Below are 18,793 nucleotides of genomic sequence, written 5' to 3'. Positions count from 1 at the left end.
TGTCAGGGAAGGCAAGCGCCCGAAAGTTACTGGAGTCGCTCACTCTCCTTCTTGAATGAGCGGCTCTGGTCCATGCACCGGCTGCGCAAGCGCACACCCAACCTGCCACTGATGAGTGAATTAAATAAAGGGTGTGCACTTGTGCAGCTGGTGCATGGACCAGAGCGGCGATGGTGGCGTCTCATTCAAGAAGGAGAGTGAGCGACTCTGGTAACTTTCGGGCGCTTGCCTTCCCTGACAGCCAGCCATGGGAGAAAACACTAGTCACCTTCATCCTTGGACAGTAGAGGTGACTAACAAGCAAATTGTATTGGAGCGCATAACTCCAGCCACTCACTAGACCCGTGATGGTGAACCTATGGCATGTGTGCCGGAGGTGGCACGCAGCGCCCTCTGACGGCACCTGAGCCGTCGCCCCAGATCAGCTCCACTGTACATGCGCATGCGCCTCCTGCCGGCCAGCTGATTTTCAGGTCCCTGCCGCGCATACGCAGGGGGCGGGGGAAGCTCAAGGGGTGGGAGTGCAGGAGGGTCTTGTGCGCATGCATGGGCGGGTGGAGGGAGCACGGGCAGGGGTGAAATGTAAAATCTGTTACTACCGGTTCTGTGGGCGTGGCTTGGTGGTGGTGGGTAATGTGACTGGGTGGGCATGGCCAACTTTTTTTTTTTAAACTTTTCAAAGCATTTTTTTCTAATGTTTTGAAAAGCCTCTGCCGATCAGGCAACTCAGCTGGGATCGTCAGAGAGGCTTTTTAAAAAATGCTTTGAAAAGCCTCTGCTGATCAGGCAATTCAGCTGGGATCGCCAGAGACCTTTCAAAGCATTTTTTTTACAACCTCTTCGGCCAAGAGGTTGCAGAAAAAAATACTTTGAAAAGCCTCTGATGATCCCAGCTGAGCCGCACAATCATCAGAGGCTTTTTTTTTTACTTTTAAAAGCATTTTTTCATTGGAAGAGGTTGTAGAAAAAGTGCTTTAAAAGTAAAAAAAAAAAAAAAAAAGCCTCTGATGATCGTGCAGCTCAGCTGGGCGGGGGGGGGGGGGGGTGCAGGGATTTTTGCTACCGGTTCTCCGAACCACCCGCCACCATCGCTGCCGGATCGGGCGGTCCGAACTGGGAGCATTTCATCCCTGAGCACCGGGATTATGCATGGATGAGAGGGTGGTTGGGCACGTGACGGGGGGAGGGGGGTCACACATGCATTGCATTATGGGTGTGGGTGTGCACGGGGGGAGCACTTTCGGCACGCGTTGACAAAAAAGTTAGCCATCCCTGCACTAGAAGGCAAAATCACGAAACTGTCTCTCACTTCTTTGGCCATATCAAATCCACTGGAGAAAGCAATTGATGTTTGGAAGAGTTAGTAGTAAAAGGAAACCATGTCAACAAAGAACGTGGTGGATGGACACTATCAAATCTGACACCACTCGGAGCCTAGAACAACTCAAAGAAACAAGGCAATATCTGAAGTTGTAGCCAACACCAAACGAAGTGAACTTCCGTTTTCTAGCAAAATAAAAACAAAAACGCCCATTGTAGGCCATGGATTCGCTGAACAACTGCCATGCTCGCTTAACGACCACTGCAAACATTCTGTGAAAACAAGTCAGTCTTGAGCAGAGGTCTTCAAACTTGGCAGCTTTAAGACTTGTGGACTTCAACTCCCAGAATTCTCCAGCCAGCTGGCTGGAGAATTCTGGGAGCTGAAGTCCACAAGTCTTAAAGCTGCCAAGTTTGAAGACCTCTGGTCTTGAGGGTGCCTCACTTAACGGCCATCATGAGATAACGATGGAAATTCCAGGTTCCTTTTCCTACCGCTACACCAAAATGATTTTTCTAAAGCCGCAGAAAACAGCCAAGCAATTAAAAAAAAAAAAAAAAAAGGAGCCAATTCCAACTCGGGATCCAAGCCTGATTAGAACCGAAGAAAGTGAGGAGGGGGGTGGAAAAAACCTGGATCGGTTCAAGGAAATCCAGGCCAAGAAGTTGAGCCAAGAAGCTTATCACCAACGCTGGCGACGTTGACGGATGCTGCTGGATGCAAATCCTTCTGTGGAAACAGACCGCAGCTTGTTCTCACCGGAGCCAGAACGCAGACGGCCAAATCTTTTGGCTGCTCATCCAGATGTGTTTGACCGGTGCTGTTTATGGAGGCCATGGCAACCATCTGCAGATGTTTCAAGTGGGGACCTAAAACTGAAACTCTCAGGAAATTGCAGATTGTGGAAACTTCACTCCAGTCTCTCTTTTCCGGCCCTTTGAGGGTTTGTTATGAATCATTGTGATAGGGCTGAATGTTCGCCATCCAAAGCATTGCTCAAAATACAGGTTGTCCCTGACTTACGACCACAGCGGAGATCCCAGATTTCCATTGCTAAGCGAAACAGTTGTTAAATGAGTTTTGCCCCATTTTACGACCTTCCTTGCCACCACTGTTAAGTGAGTCACTGCAGTTGTTAAGTTGGTAACATGATTGCTAAGGGAATCTGGCTTCCCCATTGACTTTGTTCATCCGGAGGTCGCAAAATTGGATCACAGGAGAGCCGGGACACTGCAACCGTCATAAATGTGAGTCGGTTGTCAAGCATCTGAATTTATCCAGTGACCATGAGGATGCTGCAATGGTCATAAGTGTGAAAAATGGTCATCGATCACTTTTTTTCAGTGCCATTGTAACTTGGAATGGTCACTAAAGAACTGTTGTAAGTCAAGGACTATCTGCACACGAAGCCAACATATCCCTTGAAGATCGCTGCTAGAGGAGAACTTCCTTCATCTGAAGCAGTGGTGAAATCTGAACAGGTTTGCTACTGGCTCGCTGGCTGTGCATAAGTGCGCACTACACAGGCGCTGCGTGCGAATGTGAACAGTACGCTCTAAAAGGAGGCTTGGGAAAGTAAGTAGAACAGCGAGGGAGGGGGATCAGCTGTGCCGCACAGTTTAGCTTTGCTAGAAAGCAGGAAATCCTGCTTTCTAGCGAAGTTAAATCGCGCTGCACAGCTGACCTCCCCTCCTCCCGCTGTTCTACTTACCTTCCCAAGCCTCCTTTTGGTGCGTAGTGCGCATGGGCGTGCACATATCACGCACCAAAAGGAGGCTTGGGAAGGTAAGTAGAACAGCAAGAGGGGGGATCAGCTGTGCTGCATGATTTAACTTCGCTAGAAAGCAGGATTTCCTGATTTCTAGCAAAGCTAAACTGTGCGGCCCAGCTGATCGTGCGGCCCAGCTTTTTTTAACTACCGGTTCAACTGAACTGGTAGCTTTTTTTTTACTACCAGTTCACCTGACCCGGTAGTTTTTATCACTACCGATTCGCCTGAATTGGAGCGAACTGGTAGCATTTCACCCCTGATCTGGAGCCTGGGACATCTCCATGTCCCAGCCACAGAGGGAGGAAAAGGCTTTTGCATCAATTTTTTAGTCTACCTGAAAAAATATTTTTGCCTCTTTAGACAGAAGAGGCATCACTTCAAAGCAGGTAGAAGAGAATGTCTGTAGCTCAGAGTTGACCAGGAATTGCTGCTCTCTCAGCTTTGTTGTTTTTTTGCAGACATTTCCTTACCGAAATAGGTAACATCACCATGGAGGAGGAGGACTGTGGGGTCCTTGGCTGTCTCCGAGCTTGGTTGTTTTCTTGCAGACATTTCATTACCTAGATAGGTAACATCATCAGTCCTATAAGGTAGTGAGATTTGTGGAGAGGAGGGGGGGAGGATTGTGGTACCCTTGGTGCTCTGTGAGCTTGGTTGTCTTTTGAGCAGACGTTTCATCACCCAATCTAGGTAATGGCATCAGTGCTAGAAGGGAGTGACGTTTCTTTCCTGTTTGTATATAGCAACTTCCCATCACATTCTTGGTAAGGCTGTGGCTTTCTCCTTGGTGTTCCTTGACTTTAGGGTAGTGGTTTCTGCTCAATCGTTTGTCTGGTGTTAATCCTGTTTATCTGGGTGTTGGCTGGTGGAGATGATGTGTAAAACTACTAAAGAGCAAACCCCACTCCCTTCTATCACTGATGACATTACTTAGTTGGAGAAGAGAGGAGAGGAGAGGAGAGAAGAGAAGAGAGGGACCTTGGAAGTCTTCTGGCCCAACCTCCTGCTCAAGCAGGAAACCCTATACCGATGGCTAATCTTTTTGCCGTCGCATGCCGAGCGTGGGAGGGTCACACGCAGGCGTGCCCACACCCAATGTCCCCCGTGCCCTGCGTCCCGGCGCATGCACACATGACCTCCCCCCACACTCCCCATGCTTTTGGCATGCGACAGCAAAAAGGTTACTGGTGGGCCCAGAAGGCCCATTTTTCGCCCTCCCCAGGCTCCAGAGGCTTTCTTGGAGCCTTGGGAGGGTGAAAAAAGCCTCCCCCACCCCCCCGTAGGCCCTTCGGAGGCGCAAAATGGCCCGTTTCCCGACTTCTAGTGAGCCCGAAAGGCCCGAAAATCAGTTGGTGCACTGGAGCTGAGCTACGGCAACGCTCGCGTGCCCACAGGTTCACCATCATGGCTCTATAGCCGTGATGGCGAACCTATGGCACACATGCCACAGGTGGCACGTGGAGCCATATTGGTGAGCACTTGAGCGTTGCCCTAGCTGAGCTCCAGCACGCATGCACGTGCTGGTCAGCTGATTTTTGGGCCTTCTGGGCCCACTGGAAGTCAGCAAATGGGCTGTTTCCGGCCTCTGGAGGGCCTCCGCGTTGGTGATGGTGGGGAAGGCTGTTTTTGCCCTCCCCAGGCTTCTAGAAAGCCTCTGGAGCCTGGGGAGGGCGAAAAATGGGCCTACCGAGCCCACCGTGCCATCATATGCCAAAAGTGGGTGGAGCATGGGGTGCATGCATTGGGGGGGGCAGGGCACATAGAATTATGAATGTGGGCACGCACGCACGCAACTACCCCGCACTCCCCCCGCTTTTGGCACGCAATGGCAAAAGGGTTAGCCATCACTGCCCTATAGCATTTCAGACGAATGGTTATCCAATCTCTTCTTCAAAACTTTTCAGTGTTGGAGCACTCACAACTTCTGGAGGCCAGTTGTTCCACTGGTTAATTGTTCTCACTGAATGTCTGAATGCAAACAAACAACCAAGCTCAGAGAACACCAAAGAGTCCCCAGGCCATGTCACTGTCAGGGGACTAGAGCTATGCTGCCTGATGGATGGAGTTAATTCCAGACTTTACTGTTGCTCTTTTGTTAAAATTTACATCCTATTTTTTCTCCTCCAGGAGTTAAAGAGATTTGAATAAAGATCACCTCTTGGTTTGGTGATCTTTATTCACCAAGTTTGGTTTTTGTTTTTTTTCCTATTCCCAATAAATTGGGGGATGGTTAAATGTGAAACTCATCTTTTATTAATCAATCTGCTGGGTTCTCATAGTTGATTGTATGACTTCTGAAGTCTTCGAATAATCCTTGGATGAGCAAATGGATGATAATCAGTTCACGCAGAAAACATCAGAACTCAGCACGAAATCTCCAAATAATGTATTCGGCCATTGCTTTGATCTACCTCTTTCTCCCCCTTCCAGGCTTTTGAACAACAACTTACTGAAGCACATAGCACGAAACTCCTTTGAAGGGCTTAAGAAGTTGAAATACCTGTGAGTATTGACTTCTCTACAGTTTCTGACATGCTCTAAAAAATCAATGTTTCTCAAACTTGGCAGCTTTAAAGATGGGTGGACTGCAACTCCTAGAATTCCCCAGCCAACTGGGCCAATCGCCAGGAGATGGTGAGTTCTAGTCAAGTGTTAGGCACGAAGGTTGGCTGATTGAGTGCTGGTGAGTTCTAGTCCCACATTAGGCATGAAATTTGGCTGGGTGACTTTAAGCCAGTCTCCAGGAGACTGTGAGTTCTAGTACCACCTTAGACATGAAAACCCCCTGGGTGACTTTGAGCCAGTCTCCAGGAAACTGTGAGTTCTAGTTCCACCTTAGACATGGAAGCTGACTGGGTGACTTTGGGCCAATCCCTAAGTGATGGTGAGTTGTAGTTTTACCTTAGGCATGAAAGCCAGCTGAGTGACTTTGGGCCAGTCACTCTCACTCAGCCCAACCCACCTCACAGGGTTGTTGTTGTTGTTGGGGGGGAAATAGAAGGAAGAAGGAGTATTAGGCGTGTTTGCCACCCTGAGTTATTTATAAAGGTGGAATAAATAAAAATAAATAAATAAACTGGTCCAGCCAGTCAGAAGGAGTCAAGACCAATTCAAAAGCTCAAAATATGTTTTGGTATAGCATGTTCGTTCAACCTAACCTTCACACCCAAATGCATTATTAAACCATACTTATATTCCGTATGTATTAAATAGTACTGTAGTGCTGTATTAAAAACAGTAATATATACCAATATGTATCTACAGTATAAATATCATAAATACTTAATATAGTAGAACATTTCCTGCCCTTGAAACATTACTGGCATGCGACATAGACTGGCTAAGTGAATTTATAATCTTATGCATATAAGAGTGTAGGAATCTTGCCACAGAAAATTTATAGCAGAGGTAACGTGGATACAACCTTTTTTATTAGAATTATTGGTTAATTCTGCATAGAGATAGTCCTCGACTTACAGCGGTTCATTTAATGACCATTCGAAGTTATATATAAATAATAAAATGACTTACGATCGTTTTTTATACCTATGACCATTGCACCACCCCGACGGTCACATAATCAAAATTCAGACACTTGGCAATTGACTCGTATTTATGACAGTTGCAGGGTCCCAGGCTGATGTGATCCCCTTTTGCGACCTTCTGACAAGCAAAGTCAATGAGGCAGCCAGATTCACTTAGCAACCATGTTCCTAATTTAACAACTGCTGTGAATCTCTTAACAGAAAGGTCGTAAAATGGAGCAAAACTCATTTAACAACGGTCTCACTTATCAACATAAATTTTGGGGTCAATTGTGGTCGTAAGTTGAGGATTACCTGTACTTGAGTCTTAGCTGCCCCAGGAAAGCGTTGCTGTTACATTAATTACAAATTTATTATCTGGGATGCTGTAGTTGACTTACGACCAAAATGGAGCCTGCCATCACAGTTGTAAATTGTGATGGCCGTAAAGTGGATCACATACAGGACCGACCCTTTTTCGCAGCGGTCGTTAAGCAAACCCTGCAGTCATTAAGTGGCTTGCTATAGCCCGATTTTGCTGAAAGCTGGAAGTATATGCCGGTTTTCGGCAATCGTAAAATACAGCCACGTGACTACAAATGGCCGTAGAAACTTCAAACGGTTTCTAAGCTATTGGTCGTAAGTCGAGGACTACTTATATAATGGCGCATGAACTTTGAGATAATTTTGCTTGTTTGTCTGTTTAAAGCAAGGGTGTCAAACTCGATTTTATTCAGGGCCACATCAGGGTTGTGTTTGACCTTGGGGGGCTGGGGTGGGGAAGGCCAGGGAGGGCGTGGCCCGCTCGACGTCAGTCGGGTTGTGGTTTCGGTGGCCCGAGCGCTCTGCCAGTGAAAAAGGGATCTTGAGCTCCGTTTTCGGCTGCAATGGCCTACTGCAACCCTCTGCCAGCGAAAACGGGATCTTGAGCTCCGTTTTCGGCTGCAATGGCCTCCTGCAACCCTCTGCCAGCGAAAACGGGATCTTGAGCTCCGTTTTCGGCTGCAATGGCCTACTGCAACCCTCTGCCAGCGAAAACGGGATCTTGAGCTCCGTTTTCGGCTGCAATGGCCTCCTGCAACCCTCTGCCAGCGAAAACGGGATCTTGAGCTCCGTTTTCGGCTGCAATGGCCTACTGCAACCCTCTGCCAGCGAAAACGGGATCTTGAGCTCCGTTTTCGGCTGCAATGGCCTACTGCAACCCTCTGCCAGCGAAAACGGGATCTTGAGCTCCGTTTTCGGCTGCAATGGCCTCCTGCAACCCTCTGCCAGCGAAAACGGGATCTTGAGCTCCGTTTCCGGCTGCAATGGACTCCTGCAACCCTCTGCCAGCGAAAACGGAGGTCGGGAGGGCCGCACCCAGCCGTCCCGAGCTCCGTTTTCGCTGGCAGAGGCACTGTGGGCCAGTCCTTCACTTTTTCCAGGGCGGTCCTGTGGGCCAGATCTAAGCATCCTGCAGGCCGGATCCAGCCCCCCCGGGCCTTGAGTGTGACACCCTTAGTTTAAAGACTTGCATACACCCAGACAATATTGTTTACACCACCCAAGATTTCCCCATCCTAATTCTTCCCTTTCTCTCTCTCTCTCTCTTTTCCAAGTTACCTTTACAAGAACGAAATCCAAAGCATTCAGAGCCAGGCTTTCGAGGGGCTGCATTCTCTGGAACAGCTGTAAGTTGGAGCCAAACTTTATGTTAGAAATTGCACAGAGACCGATGGAATTTCCTCCCTGCGTTTTTTGGCCATTGCAAAACCCCACCTCTCCTGCCTCCCTCCCTCCCTCCCAAAAACAACAAATGCAAGTTGCTCTAAAAAAAAAAAAATGCTTGGCTTGCCAAGATGACCGTGAGTCTTGGCAAGAGTTAGTTGCGAGAAGATAAAACAGCACCAAAGGTTGTATTTTTTGTTTTTTGTTTTTGCAAAAAAGGCAGAGACCTACCCCTCATCTCGTCTCCTCGCTTTAGAGCAGGCCCTCTGGTGAAATCTCAACCGGTTTGCTACTGGTTTGCTGGCCGCGCATGTGCATTGCGTGCCAAATGCACGCTACATGCACAGTGCACACATGTGCGGTACGTGCCAAAGGGAGGCTTGGGAAGGTAAGTAGAACAGCGAGGGGGGGGATCAGCTGTGCCAAGCGATTTAGCTTTGCTAGAAAGCAGGATTTCTTGCTTTCTAGCTAATATCAACCGTGCAGCACAGCTGATCATCGGAAATACCGGTTCGGAGGAACCAGTAGCTTTTTTTAACCACCAGTTCGCCCGAACTGGTAGCTTTTTAAACTACCGGTTCGTCTGAACTGGTAGTTTTTATCACTACCGGTTCTCCTGAACCGGAGTGAACCGGTAGTATTTCACCTACTGCAGGGGTGTCAAACTCAATTTCATTGAGGACCACAGCAGGGTTGTGTCTGACCTCGGGGGGTGGGGGGTGGGTTGTGTGTGGCCAGAGCGGGCATGGCTCGCTTGATGTCATCAGACATGGGATTCACATACTGTAGCACCCGGTTTGGTCAGCACCGGAAATATGCGTGCGTGCCATCCGCGCATGCGTGCGGCATCACAAAAGACGGCAATTTGCTGGCGCACATGCGTGCAGCATCAAAAAAACAGCCATATAGGACGGGATTGCACCCGGGCGGGTGGGCAGGCCCACCCACAGGTTGTCACTACCGGTCCACCCGAACATGTCTGAACTGGCTGAATACCACCTCTGGATGTCACTCATGTCGGGGTTGCCTGTGGCAGCCTGAGTGCTCTACCAGTTAAAACGGGCTCCCAAGCTCCGTTTCCAGCTGCGACAGCCTCCGGCAACCCTCTGCCAGCGAAAACGAGCTCGGGAGGGCCGCATGCCCTTTTGCGACCTTCAAGGAGTCAGTGGGGAAGCCAGATTCCCTTAACGACCGAGGTGCCTTCCAACTCTGTTATTCTATTCTGATATTTTTGGTTTTCAGTTGTAGGAACAGCTTTTGATTCGGATCCTAAAAGAGACTCCTTCCCTTTGCTCCAAATCCATCTTGTAAAACTGAGCCACTTAATGGGAGGCTCAAATATCTTTTTGGATGGTGATCAGATTCTGGAAAAACGCTTGCGCCGATCTCGCTGTTTTTCCTAAATCCCTCCACCCGTTTGTGAGTCATGCTCGGCAGCTCTCTTATCACACATCCAACTCAACCTGCGATGAATGGTCATTCTAATCGGTCTCATCTGGTTTAAAATACTTTACCACATGTCCAAATGCATCGGAAGGGCTGAGAAAGCTCCAGAATGCTGGATGTGTTACATTCCTGGCTAGAAAAACTAAACAATTGTTTTGGAATCGAAGGAATCTGTCTGGGATAATCAGGCAACAGGGAAGGAGAGAAAGAATAATAGATGACAGCCTGAACTTATAGTTATTGGAGGCTAGAAAACAATTGGGTGTTTTTTTTTTCATGGTTTGTAGTAGCAACGTGACAGGGAGAAATTGTTTTGAGGAAGGGGTTTTTACACCAGTAGAGAAAGCTTTGAATTTCTGACTTTCTTGTTGCCAATTAAGTTTCCAACCAACCATATGCAGATAGTCCTTGATGTACAACCACAATTAAGTCCAAAGTTACCATTGCTAAGTGAGACAACTATTAAGTGAATTTTTTTCCCCATTTTACGACCTTTCTTGCTAAGCAAATTGTTAAGTTAACAACACCGTTGTTGGCTTCTCCATTGACTTTGCTGATCAGAAGGTCGCAAAACGGGACCACATGTGACCCTGGGACACTGCAACCGTCATAAATACGAGCCAGTTGCCAAGCGTCTGAATTTTGATCATGTGACCATGGGGTTATTGCGACAGTTTTAAGTGTGAAAAAAAAAACGATCGTACATTTTCAATGCCGTTGTAACTTCAATTGGTCACTAAATGAACCGTTGTTAAGTTGAGGACTATCTGTATATTGTACGCCACTCCAGATCCCCACTCCGAGGGAGAGGGGGTGGTTAAGAAAGATGAAATGTAAATAAATAAATAAATAACTTGTGGTTTAGTAAGCAGCCTAACTTTGGAAATTAATTATCTGTCCTGTTTCTTTGTTTTTTATCCCTTTTTTTCATACCAGCTACCTGCATTTTAACAACCTTGAAAGTTTGAAAGTGGGAACTTTTAATGACCTACCCAAGCTGGAAAGACTGTAAGTCGTGAAGTGATTGACAACAAATTGGAAATTGCCCATGCAGATTTCATGTATTCATGAATTCCAAAAGAAATTCTGATTTTTAACAAGGCAGCCAGGTGGTTCACCAGGTGCCCTGAAATCTAGATTATTAGTAATGATTTCTGCAGTAAAGCCCAACTGATACGGTTTGTACAACATTTTACAACAGGAAGCCTTGTTTCCTTGTTCCCCACAGTGCCAAAAATAAAGTGAACGCCAATATAGTACTTGTTTTACACCATACATGTAAGAGACCTTCTGTTAATGGTGGTGGCACCGCTCCAGGATCCCTCCAAATGCTCAGGGTCTTTCATGGCCCTTCTGCAGCTGAGACCATTTTTGGCTCAGCTTGAAGCAGGAGCAACTTTTCTTTCTCTTTCTCTTCCTGTTCCTCCTCCTCCTCCTCGTCCTATTCTTCCTCCTTCTCCTCCTCCTGTTTCTCCTCCTTCTGCTTCCTTCCTTTTTCCTTCTTCTCATCCTCTCCTTCTTCCTCCTCCTCCTCTTTTCCTCCTCCTCTCCTCCTCCTCTTGTTCTACTTCCTTCCTTCTTCTCCTTTCTTCTCCTCTTCTTCTTCCTCTTCCTCTTCCTCCTGCTTTCTTCCTTTTTCCTTCTCCTCCTCTCCTCTTCCTCTTCCTCCTCCCTCCTCCCTTTTTCCTTCTCTTTCTCCTCATCTTCCTCTTCCTTTTCTTCCTCTTCCTCCTCTTCCTCCTCCTGTTCCTTCTTCCTTCTTCCTCCTTTCTTCTTGTTTCTTCTTCCTTCTCCTCTCCTTCTTCCTTCCTTCTTCCTTCTCCTCTCTTCTCCTCCTTCTCCTCCTCTTCTCCTTCCTCCTTCTCCTCTTCCTCCTCCCTTCTTCCTTTTTCCTTCTCCTCCTCTTCCTTTTCTTCCTCTTCTTCCTCTTTCTCCTCCTCCTCCTCCTGTTCTTTCCTTCTCCTTTCTTCTTTTTTTCTTCCTTCTCCTCCTTCTCTTCTCCTCCTCCTCATCCTGAGGGAGATACAAAATTCTGGTCCATACTCTTCTGGCAGCCTCAACCATGGTTAACTGAAGTTGTTGTGGTGTGTCTTTGATGTTGTCTTTCTCTCTTCTTCTGGGTGTGCCTGGTGTTCTTTGACCTTCTTCTCTTTTCATATATGCCTGGAATCCCCAGTCAACCTCTCCCCTTTATTTGTTGCTTTTGTATGTAGGAGCCACTGTTGTGAGAATGTTTTTGCAGCATTAATTTCAGAACTTCAGAGCTACATAGTATGAACTATGTAGAGAACTTGCTTAGAGAAGACCCACCAACACTCACCTACATGGGCCTACCTTTAATCCCCAAGTCTTTGACGGTCACTCAAGTATGTTCTCTTTGTTGTCTCCAACACAGATTCTTGAACAACAACCGAATTTCACAGATCCAGCGAGGAGCTATAGCTCAGCTCGAATCTCTCAAACGCCTGTAAGTAAACAGCAGGTATTACAGGTAGTTCTCAACTTACAACCATAAATGAGCCCCAAAATTTCTATTCAAGCTCAAGCAAGGAAGTTGTTAAGTGAGTTTTACCCAGAGGTGAAATCCAATTTTTTTTTACTACCGGTTCTGTGGGCATGGCTTGGTGGGCGTGGTGTGGTGTGGCTTGATGGGTGTGGCAGGGGAAGGATACTGCAAAATCCTCCATTCCCTCCTGACTCCTGGGGGAAGGATATTGCAAAATCTCCATTCCCTCTCCACTCTGGGGCCAGCCAGAGGTGGTATTTGCCGGTTCTCCGAAATACTAAAAATTTCCGCTACCGGTTCTCCAGAACCTGTCAGAACCTGCTGGATTTCACCTGTGGTTTTACCCCATTTTGCAACCTTTCTTGCCATGGTGAATCACTCCAGTGGTTAAGTTAGCGTAACATGGTTGCTAAGTGGCTTCCCTATTGACTTTGATTGTCGGAAAGTTGCAAAAGGTGATCACATGATCCAGGGGAAACTGGAACCGTCATAAATGCGGGTCAGTTACCAAGTTGTCTGAATTTTGATCCTGTGACCCTCGGGGATGCTGCAATAGTCACTGGCTACCCCTGTCCTTTTCCAACAAAGCTTTCTTAGGGTTCTCATCCCCTCATCTCCGTTAGACAATTCGAAAATAACATTATTTTGTTCAGGAAAAAGGCCACTTTGAGGCTGCTGGATTTTGCTCCTTGAGGTTATAATAAAGTCACAATAAGCCCTATATTTTTAACTCAGTGCAGAGGTAAGCTGCTGCCCAGTGGTGAAATCCAAATTTTTTTACTACAGGTTCTGTGGGTGTGGCTTGGTGGGCATAGCAGGGGAAGGATACTGCAAAATCTTCATTCCCCACCCCACTCCAGGGGGAAGGATATTGCAAAATCCCCATTCCCACCCCACTCTGGGGCCAGCCAGAGGTGGTATTTGCCGGTTCTCTGAACTGGTCAAAATTTCCGCTACTGGTTCTCCAGAACCTGTCAGAACTTGCTGGATTTCACACCTGCTGCTGCAGGTTCAGGCGAACTGGTAGTTGCAAGTGGCACTATCCCGTCCTATATTGCTGTGTTTCTGAAGCTGCGCGCATGCGCGGAAGGCCGCACGCACACTCACATTTTTGGTGCTGGGCGAACCGGTTGTTATATTATGTGACGCCCCCCCCCCCCCGACTCAGTGCATCATAGAGGCAGGAAACACATTGGTGCAAATCTGTGTTTCTCAAACATGGCAACTTTAATCAGAATCAGTATAGAGCTGGAAGGGAACTTGGAGGTCTTCTAGTCCAACCCCCTGCTCAAACAGGAGACCGGCCTATACTGTTTCAGACAAGTGACTGACCAATCTCTTCTTAAAAACTCAAGAGTGTTGGAGCATTCACAACTTCTGGAGGCAAGGCGTTCCGCTGATGAATTGTTCTAACTGTCAGGAAATTTCTCCTTATTTCTAGGTTGCTTCTCTTCTTGGTTAGTTTCCATCCGTTGCTTCTTGTCCTGCCCTCTGGTGCTTTGGAGGATAAGTTAACCCTTCTTCTTTGGGGCAGCCCCCTCAAATACTGGAAATCTGCTTTCATGTCTTCAATGAAATCCACACCCTTAAACCAGGGGTGAAATGCTCCCGGTTCGGACCGGCTCAGGCGAGTAGGTAGCGATGATGGCCGGTGGTTCAGAGAACCGGTAGCAATGGCAGCTGGAGGCTCCGCCCACCCACCCCATACCCCGGACTCGGGGAATGCACCATTCCCGGACTCCTACTGCTCACCTTTCTCCCGCGGCTGGCTGTCAGGGAAGGCAAGTGCCCGAAAGGTAGCGGAGTCCCTCACTCTCCTTGAATGAGCCGCTCTGGTCCACGCGCTGGCTGCGCAAGCGCACATCATTTATTTAATTCAGCGGCAGGTTGGATGTGCGCTTGCGCAGCTGGCACGTGGACCAGAGCAGCTCATTCAAGAATGAGAGTGAGCGACTCTGGTACCTTTCAGGCACTTGCCTTCCCTGACAGCCAGCCGCGGGAGAAAGAAATTTAAAAAGTTTTCCTACCGGGTTCTGTGGGCGTGGCTTGGTGGAAGGGGGTCTTGTGACTGAGTGGGCGTGGCCGTGAGTGACATTGAGTTGGCCACGCCCACTCAGTCACAGGACCACCCCGTCACCAAGCCACGCCCACAGAACCGGTAGGGAAAAATTTTAGATTTCACCCCTGCCTTAAACCTGTGTGGACTTCAACTCCCAGAATTCCCCAGACTGAAACTGAACTCACACATCCCTCATGACTATACAACAAATACGAAATATGAATTATTAAGTTCTAATAGTCCTTACTTAGTCCTCACTGGTCATTAATGACCAGTCAGTGACCATTCAAAATTACAATGGACCCCCAAAAGATACTTATGATCCAGTTCCAGAGTTCCAATGACAGGACCCGTCTCCATGGGTCACATGACCATATTTTGGTTGCTTGGCAACCTGCTCCCCTTTATGACTGGTGCAGCATTCTGCTGTCACATGACACGATTTGCGATGTTTTTTTGCTGGAAACTGACCGTTTTTCCACCAAAATCCCACAAAGGCACGCATTGATTTCTTCAATGACCACCATATTCGCTTTACGACTGTGCTGCCGTAAAATCGCCACAAAAAGTCATCAAACTAAGTCAGTCATGTGACTGCCTCAGCTTATGACCATCATGACTTAGGATGGAAATTCTAGGAAATTCTGTTACAGTCGTTAAGTCGAGGACTCTCTGTAAGCCTCGGCTGAGGAAGCATTTAAAACGTGATCTTGTGTCAGATCCTCCAGCTATTCAAAAGGACATTCCTTCTTATTTGTTTACGTGATCCGTGAAGCAATCTATATAAACCAACGTTGCCGGTTGAGCTGTGTGGCTGCTTAGCCAAAACCTCTTTGAAAGCATTTTTGAAACGCTTTTCGGATTTTGGAAAAGAATTGTGCTTCAATAAAAAGAGCGGAAAATGGCATGTTTGCCTCAGAGAATTGTCTAAAAATAAATATTTGTGCAGGCAACGTCCTAAGAGACAAATGGCAGAGAAACATTGACTAACTCAAACAATCTCTGATCCAGGCATTGATCAGACTTCTAGCGCTGTGCCAATTTTGTGCTCCTCCCCCGCCCTTCACAGCTATTTGTTTTGATTTCACAAAGAAAGATATGGAAATTTGGATTTTTTTTTCCCAAGGAGGAGAACACAGTGGGGAAACATCTCACAAATGGATGCAGGTTTCTTAAATATATATATAAATATTTTTTAAAAGGGTGGCTCAGTGGCTAAGATGCTGAACTTGTCGATTGAAAGGTCGGCAGTTCAGCGGTTCGAATCCCTAGTGCCGCGTAACAGGGTGAGCTCCCGTTACTTGTCCCAGCTTCTGCCAACCTAGCAGTTTGAAAGCGCATAAAAAATGCAAGTAGAAAAATAGGGACCACCTTTGGTGGGAAGGTAACAGCATTCCGTGCGCCTTTGGCGTTGAGTCATGCCGGCCACATGACCACGGAGACGTCTTCGGACAGCGCTGGCTCTTCGGCTTTGAAACGGAGATGAGCACCGCCCCCTAGAGTTGGGAATGACTAGCACATATGTGTGAGGGGAACCTTTACCTTTACCTTAAGGCAGCAAAGAGGAATGGAGTTTCATTTTGGAGTCCTCTCACCATTGGCTTACTACAGCCTCCTTGGTGTCCCACACTTGCATTCTGTCAGCCCTTCTCGAGGTAGTCCAGACAAGAAACCCAAACTATGAGTACTTACACTACCTTTATTTTAAGGTTACAAGAAGAGAATTCTCTCTCCTCCTGTATTTTTACAGTTAGTCCTCGACTTATGACCACAACTGACCCCCCCCCCAAATTTCCATTACTAAGCAAGACATTTGTTAAGTGAATTTTGCCCCATTTTGCAACGTTTTTTGCCACAGTTGTTAAGTGAATCATTGCAGCTGTTAAGTTAGTAACAGGGCTCTTAAGCGAATCTGGCTGCCCCCCCCTTGACTCTGCTGGTCAAAAGGTCGCAAAAGGGGATCACTTTTGGGACCCCGGGACCCTGCAACCGTCACAAATATGAACCAGTTGCCAAGGATCCGAATTTGGATCATGTGGCTATGGTGATGCTACAATGAAGGGGTGGGTTCTACTTACCTTTACTACCGGTTCGCAACAGGACCGCATACGCGCAGGATCTTCTGCGCATGCACAGAGTATCAAAAACAGGACGTGATGACGTCCGGACGGGTGGGCAGAGCCTCCTGCAGCCGCCGCTACTGGTTTGCTCGAACCGGATATAACCAACTGAAACCGGCTGAATACCAAGTGGAGTTTGCTGTTATTTTATACCCTAGTGGCTTGCCCTGACAACGTTGGTTTGTTTGTTTTGTTTGTTTTATTTAATTTGTATACCGCCCTACTCCCGAAGGACTCAGGGCGGTGAACAGCCACAAGATAAAAAGACATAAATACAAAATTTAAAGCAGAATAAAACCGAATTAAACAATTTGGCCGAAGACAGATTTAAAAACACCCCAATAAATTAAAAACAAATTAAAATTGGTGTTTTAAAAGGGAAAAGGGAAAAAATTAGGCCAGGCCAGCTTGATGGAATAAAAAGGTTTTAAGAGCGCGGCGGAAGGTGCGTAGATCCGGGATCCTCCATATCTCCGGGGGGAGCTCATTCCAGATAGTAGGTGCCCCCACAGAAAAGGCTCTCCCCCTGGGGGCCGCCAGTCGACATTGTTTGGCCGACGGCACCCGGAGGAGCCCCTCTCTATGAGAGCGTACCGGCCGGTGGGAGGTTACTGGTGGCAGTAGGCGGTCTCGTAGATAACCAGGTCCTAAGTCATGGAGCGCTCTAAAGGTGGTAACCAAGACCTTGAAGCGCACACGGAAGACCACCGGGAGCCAGTGCAGATCGCGCAGGAGAGGTGTTACATGGGAATGCCATGTCGCTCCCATAACCACCCGCGCGGCCGCACTCTGTGCCAGTTGGAGCCTCCGGGTGCTCCTCAAGGGGAGCCCCATGTAGAGAGCATGGTGGGAGCGGCCTTGGTGTTTCCCTGATTGACCTGTAGTTTACTCTTAGCTTCTCTGGCAGATGACCTTCCTGTATCTGTGGTTAAACAGGAAGGACTGTCAACCCTTTTTCTTCTCCATCTGCTTCCTCCCAGGCGGCTGGATTCCAACGCTTTGCTCTGTGACTGTGACCTGATGTGGCTGGCAGAACTGCTGAGGAAATATACCATACAGGGCAACACGCAAGCAGCTGCCACTTGCGAGAACCCGCCTGAATTACTGGGTCGTTCGGTCATCACCTTGACCACCCGAGAATTCAACTGTGGTGAGTGATGCCATCCGATCCATTGCCTATTTTATTCACTATTTTTCCAGACTGTACTGCAAACTTCATGCCTTACTAGCACTGATGATGTTACCTATTTGGGTAATGAAAGGTCTGCAAGAAAACAAGCAAGCTCAGAGAGCACCAAGGACTCCATTGCATCCAACAGGTAAGTGGCATGTGTTTATGACGATTGCGATGTCCTGGGATCATGTGATCGGCAGTTGCGACCTTCCCAGCCAACTTCCGGCAGGCCTAGTCAGTGGGGGAAGCTGGATTCGCATAATGATTGTGTGATTTGCTTAACAATTGCAGTGTTTCTCTTAACAACCATGGCAAAAAGGATGTAAAATAGGATGTGACTCACTTAACAACCACCTTGCTTAGCAACAAGAATTCTGATCCTGTGGTTGTAAGTCGAGGACTACCTGACTCGATTCATGTCCCAACAATCTCTGGAAGCAGTTAAGCAAATCAGCAAGAACTCGACCTGGGTTTATGGGCTGGGTTCAGACACAACTGACTCTGACCCTTAATTAGCAAGTTTCTAGGTTCACACATAGGATGTTTTCATTGAATGTTTGACTTGGACACAAGGGAGAGTATAATAATTGTAGGGGAAAAGTGCCATCTAGAGGACATTTGTGGTTGTTACAAGACTGATGTCAACTCTACAAGGTAGATCAGATCGGAAGTCAATTGCATGGGAAGCTAAAAATAACTTTTCTTGAAATTGACTACAATAACAATCTTGCAAGTTAAGGGAATGGAATGGAATGGAATGGAATGGAATGGAATAGAATAGAATAGAATAGAATAGAATAGAATAGAATAGAATAGAATAGAATAGAATAGAATAGAATAGAATAGAATTTCTGAAAGCAAGCTGATTAAGTTCACTGTTGGGCAGTGGAACACCTTGCCTTCAGAAATGAATGAATGTCCGCCCTCCTCCTCCTCCTTATAAAAGTGAATTAGGGCACTGTCAGTCTGCGGATTGGGACAACTTGCCCCGGCCATCTCACTGTGGCCAAATCAGCTCAGCCAATTCACCGCAGGAAAATTTGCCGTGGCCAACTGGCTACAGGCCAACTCACCGCAAGAAAACTTGCCGTGGCCAACTGGCTACAGGCCAACTCACCACAGGAAAATTCAACCCAGGATAACTCAAGAACCTAGGACAGGGGTC

General features: G+C 47.4%; 1 protein-coding gene across 1 annotated transcript in view; it reads left to right on the top strand.

Moving 5' to 3' along the window:
- LOC139314498 (peroxidasin-like) overlaps positions 1-18,793 on the top strand; it is a 125,115-nt gene that overhangs the window by 78,655 nt on the left and 27,667 nt on the right. The window contains exons 3-7 of the mRNA XM_070940149.1: positions 5,523-5,594; positions 8,215-8,286; positions 10,706-10,777; positions 12,165-12,236; positions 17,435-17,604. Of these exons, the coding sequence (XP_070796250.1) occupies positions 5,523-5,594; positions 8,215-8,286; positions 10,706-10,777; positions 12,165-12,236; positions 17,435-17,604 (458 nt within the window). The remainder of the gene's footprint in view (positions 1-5,522; positions 5,595-8,214; positions 8,287-10,705; positions 10,778-12,164; positions 12,237-17,434; positions 17,605-18,793) is intronic.

Source organism: Pituophis catenifer, unplaced genomic scaffold (assembly GCF_029215685.1).
Source record: "Pituophis catenifer annectens isolate HBS135680 unplaced genomic scaffold, rPitCat1.0.hap2 SCAF_3, whole genome shotgun sequence".
Classification (NCBI taxonomy): Eukaryota; Metazoa; Chordata; class Lepidosauria; order Squamata; family Colubridae; genus Pituophis; species Pituophis catenifer.
This window is presented reverse-complemented; position numbering and strand designations above follow the sequence as displayed.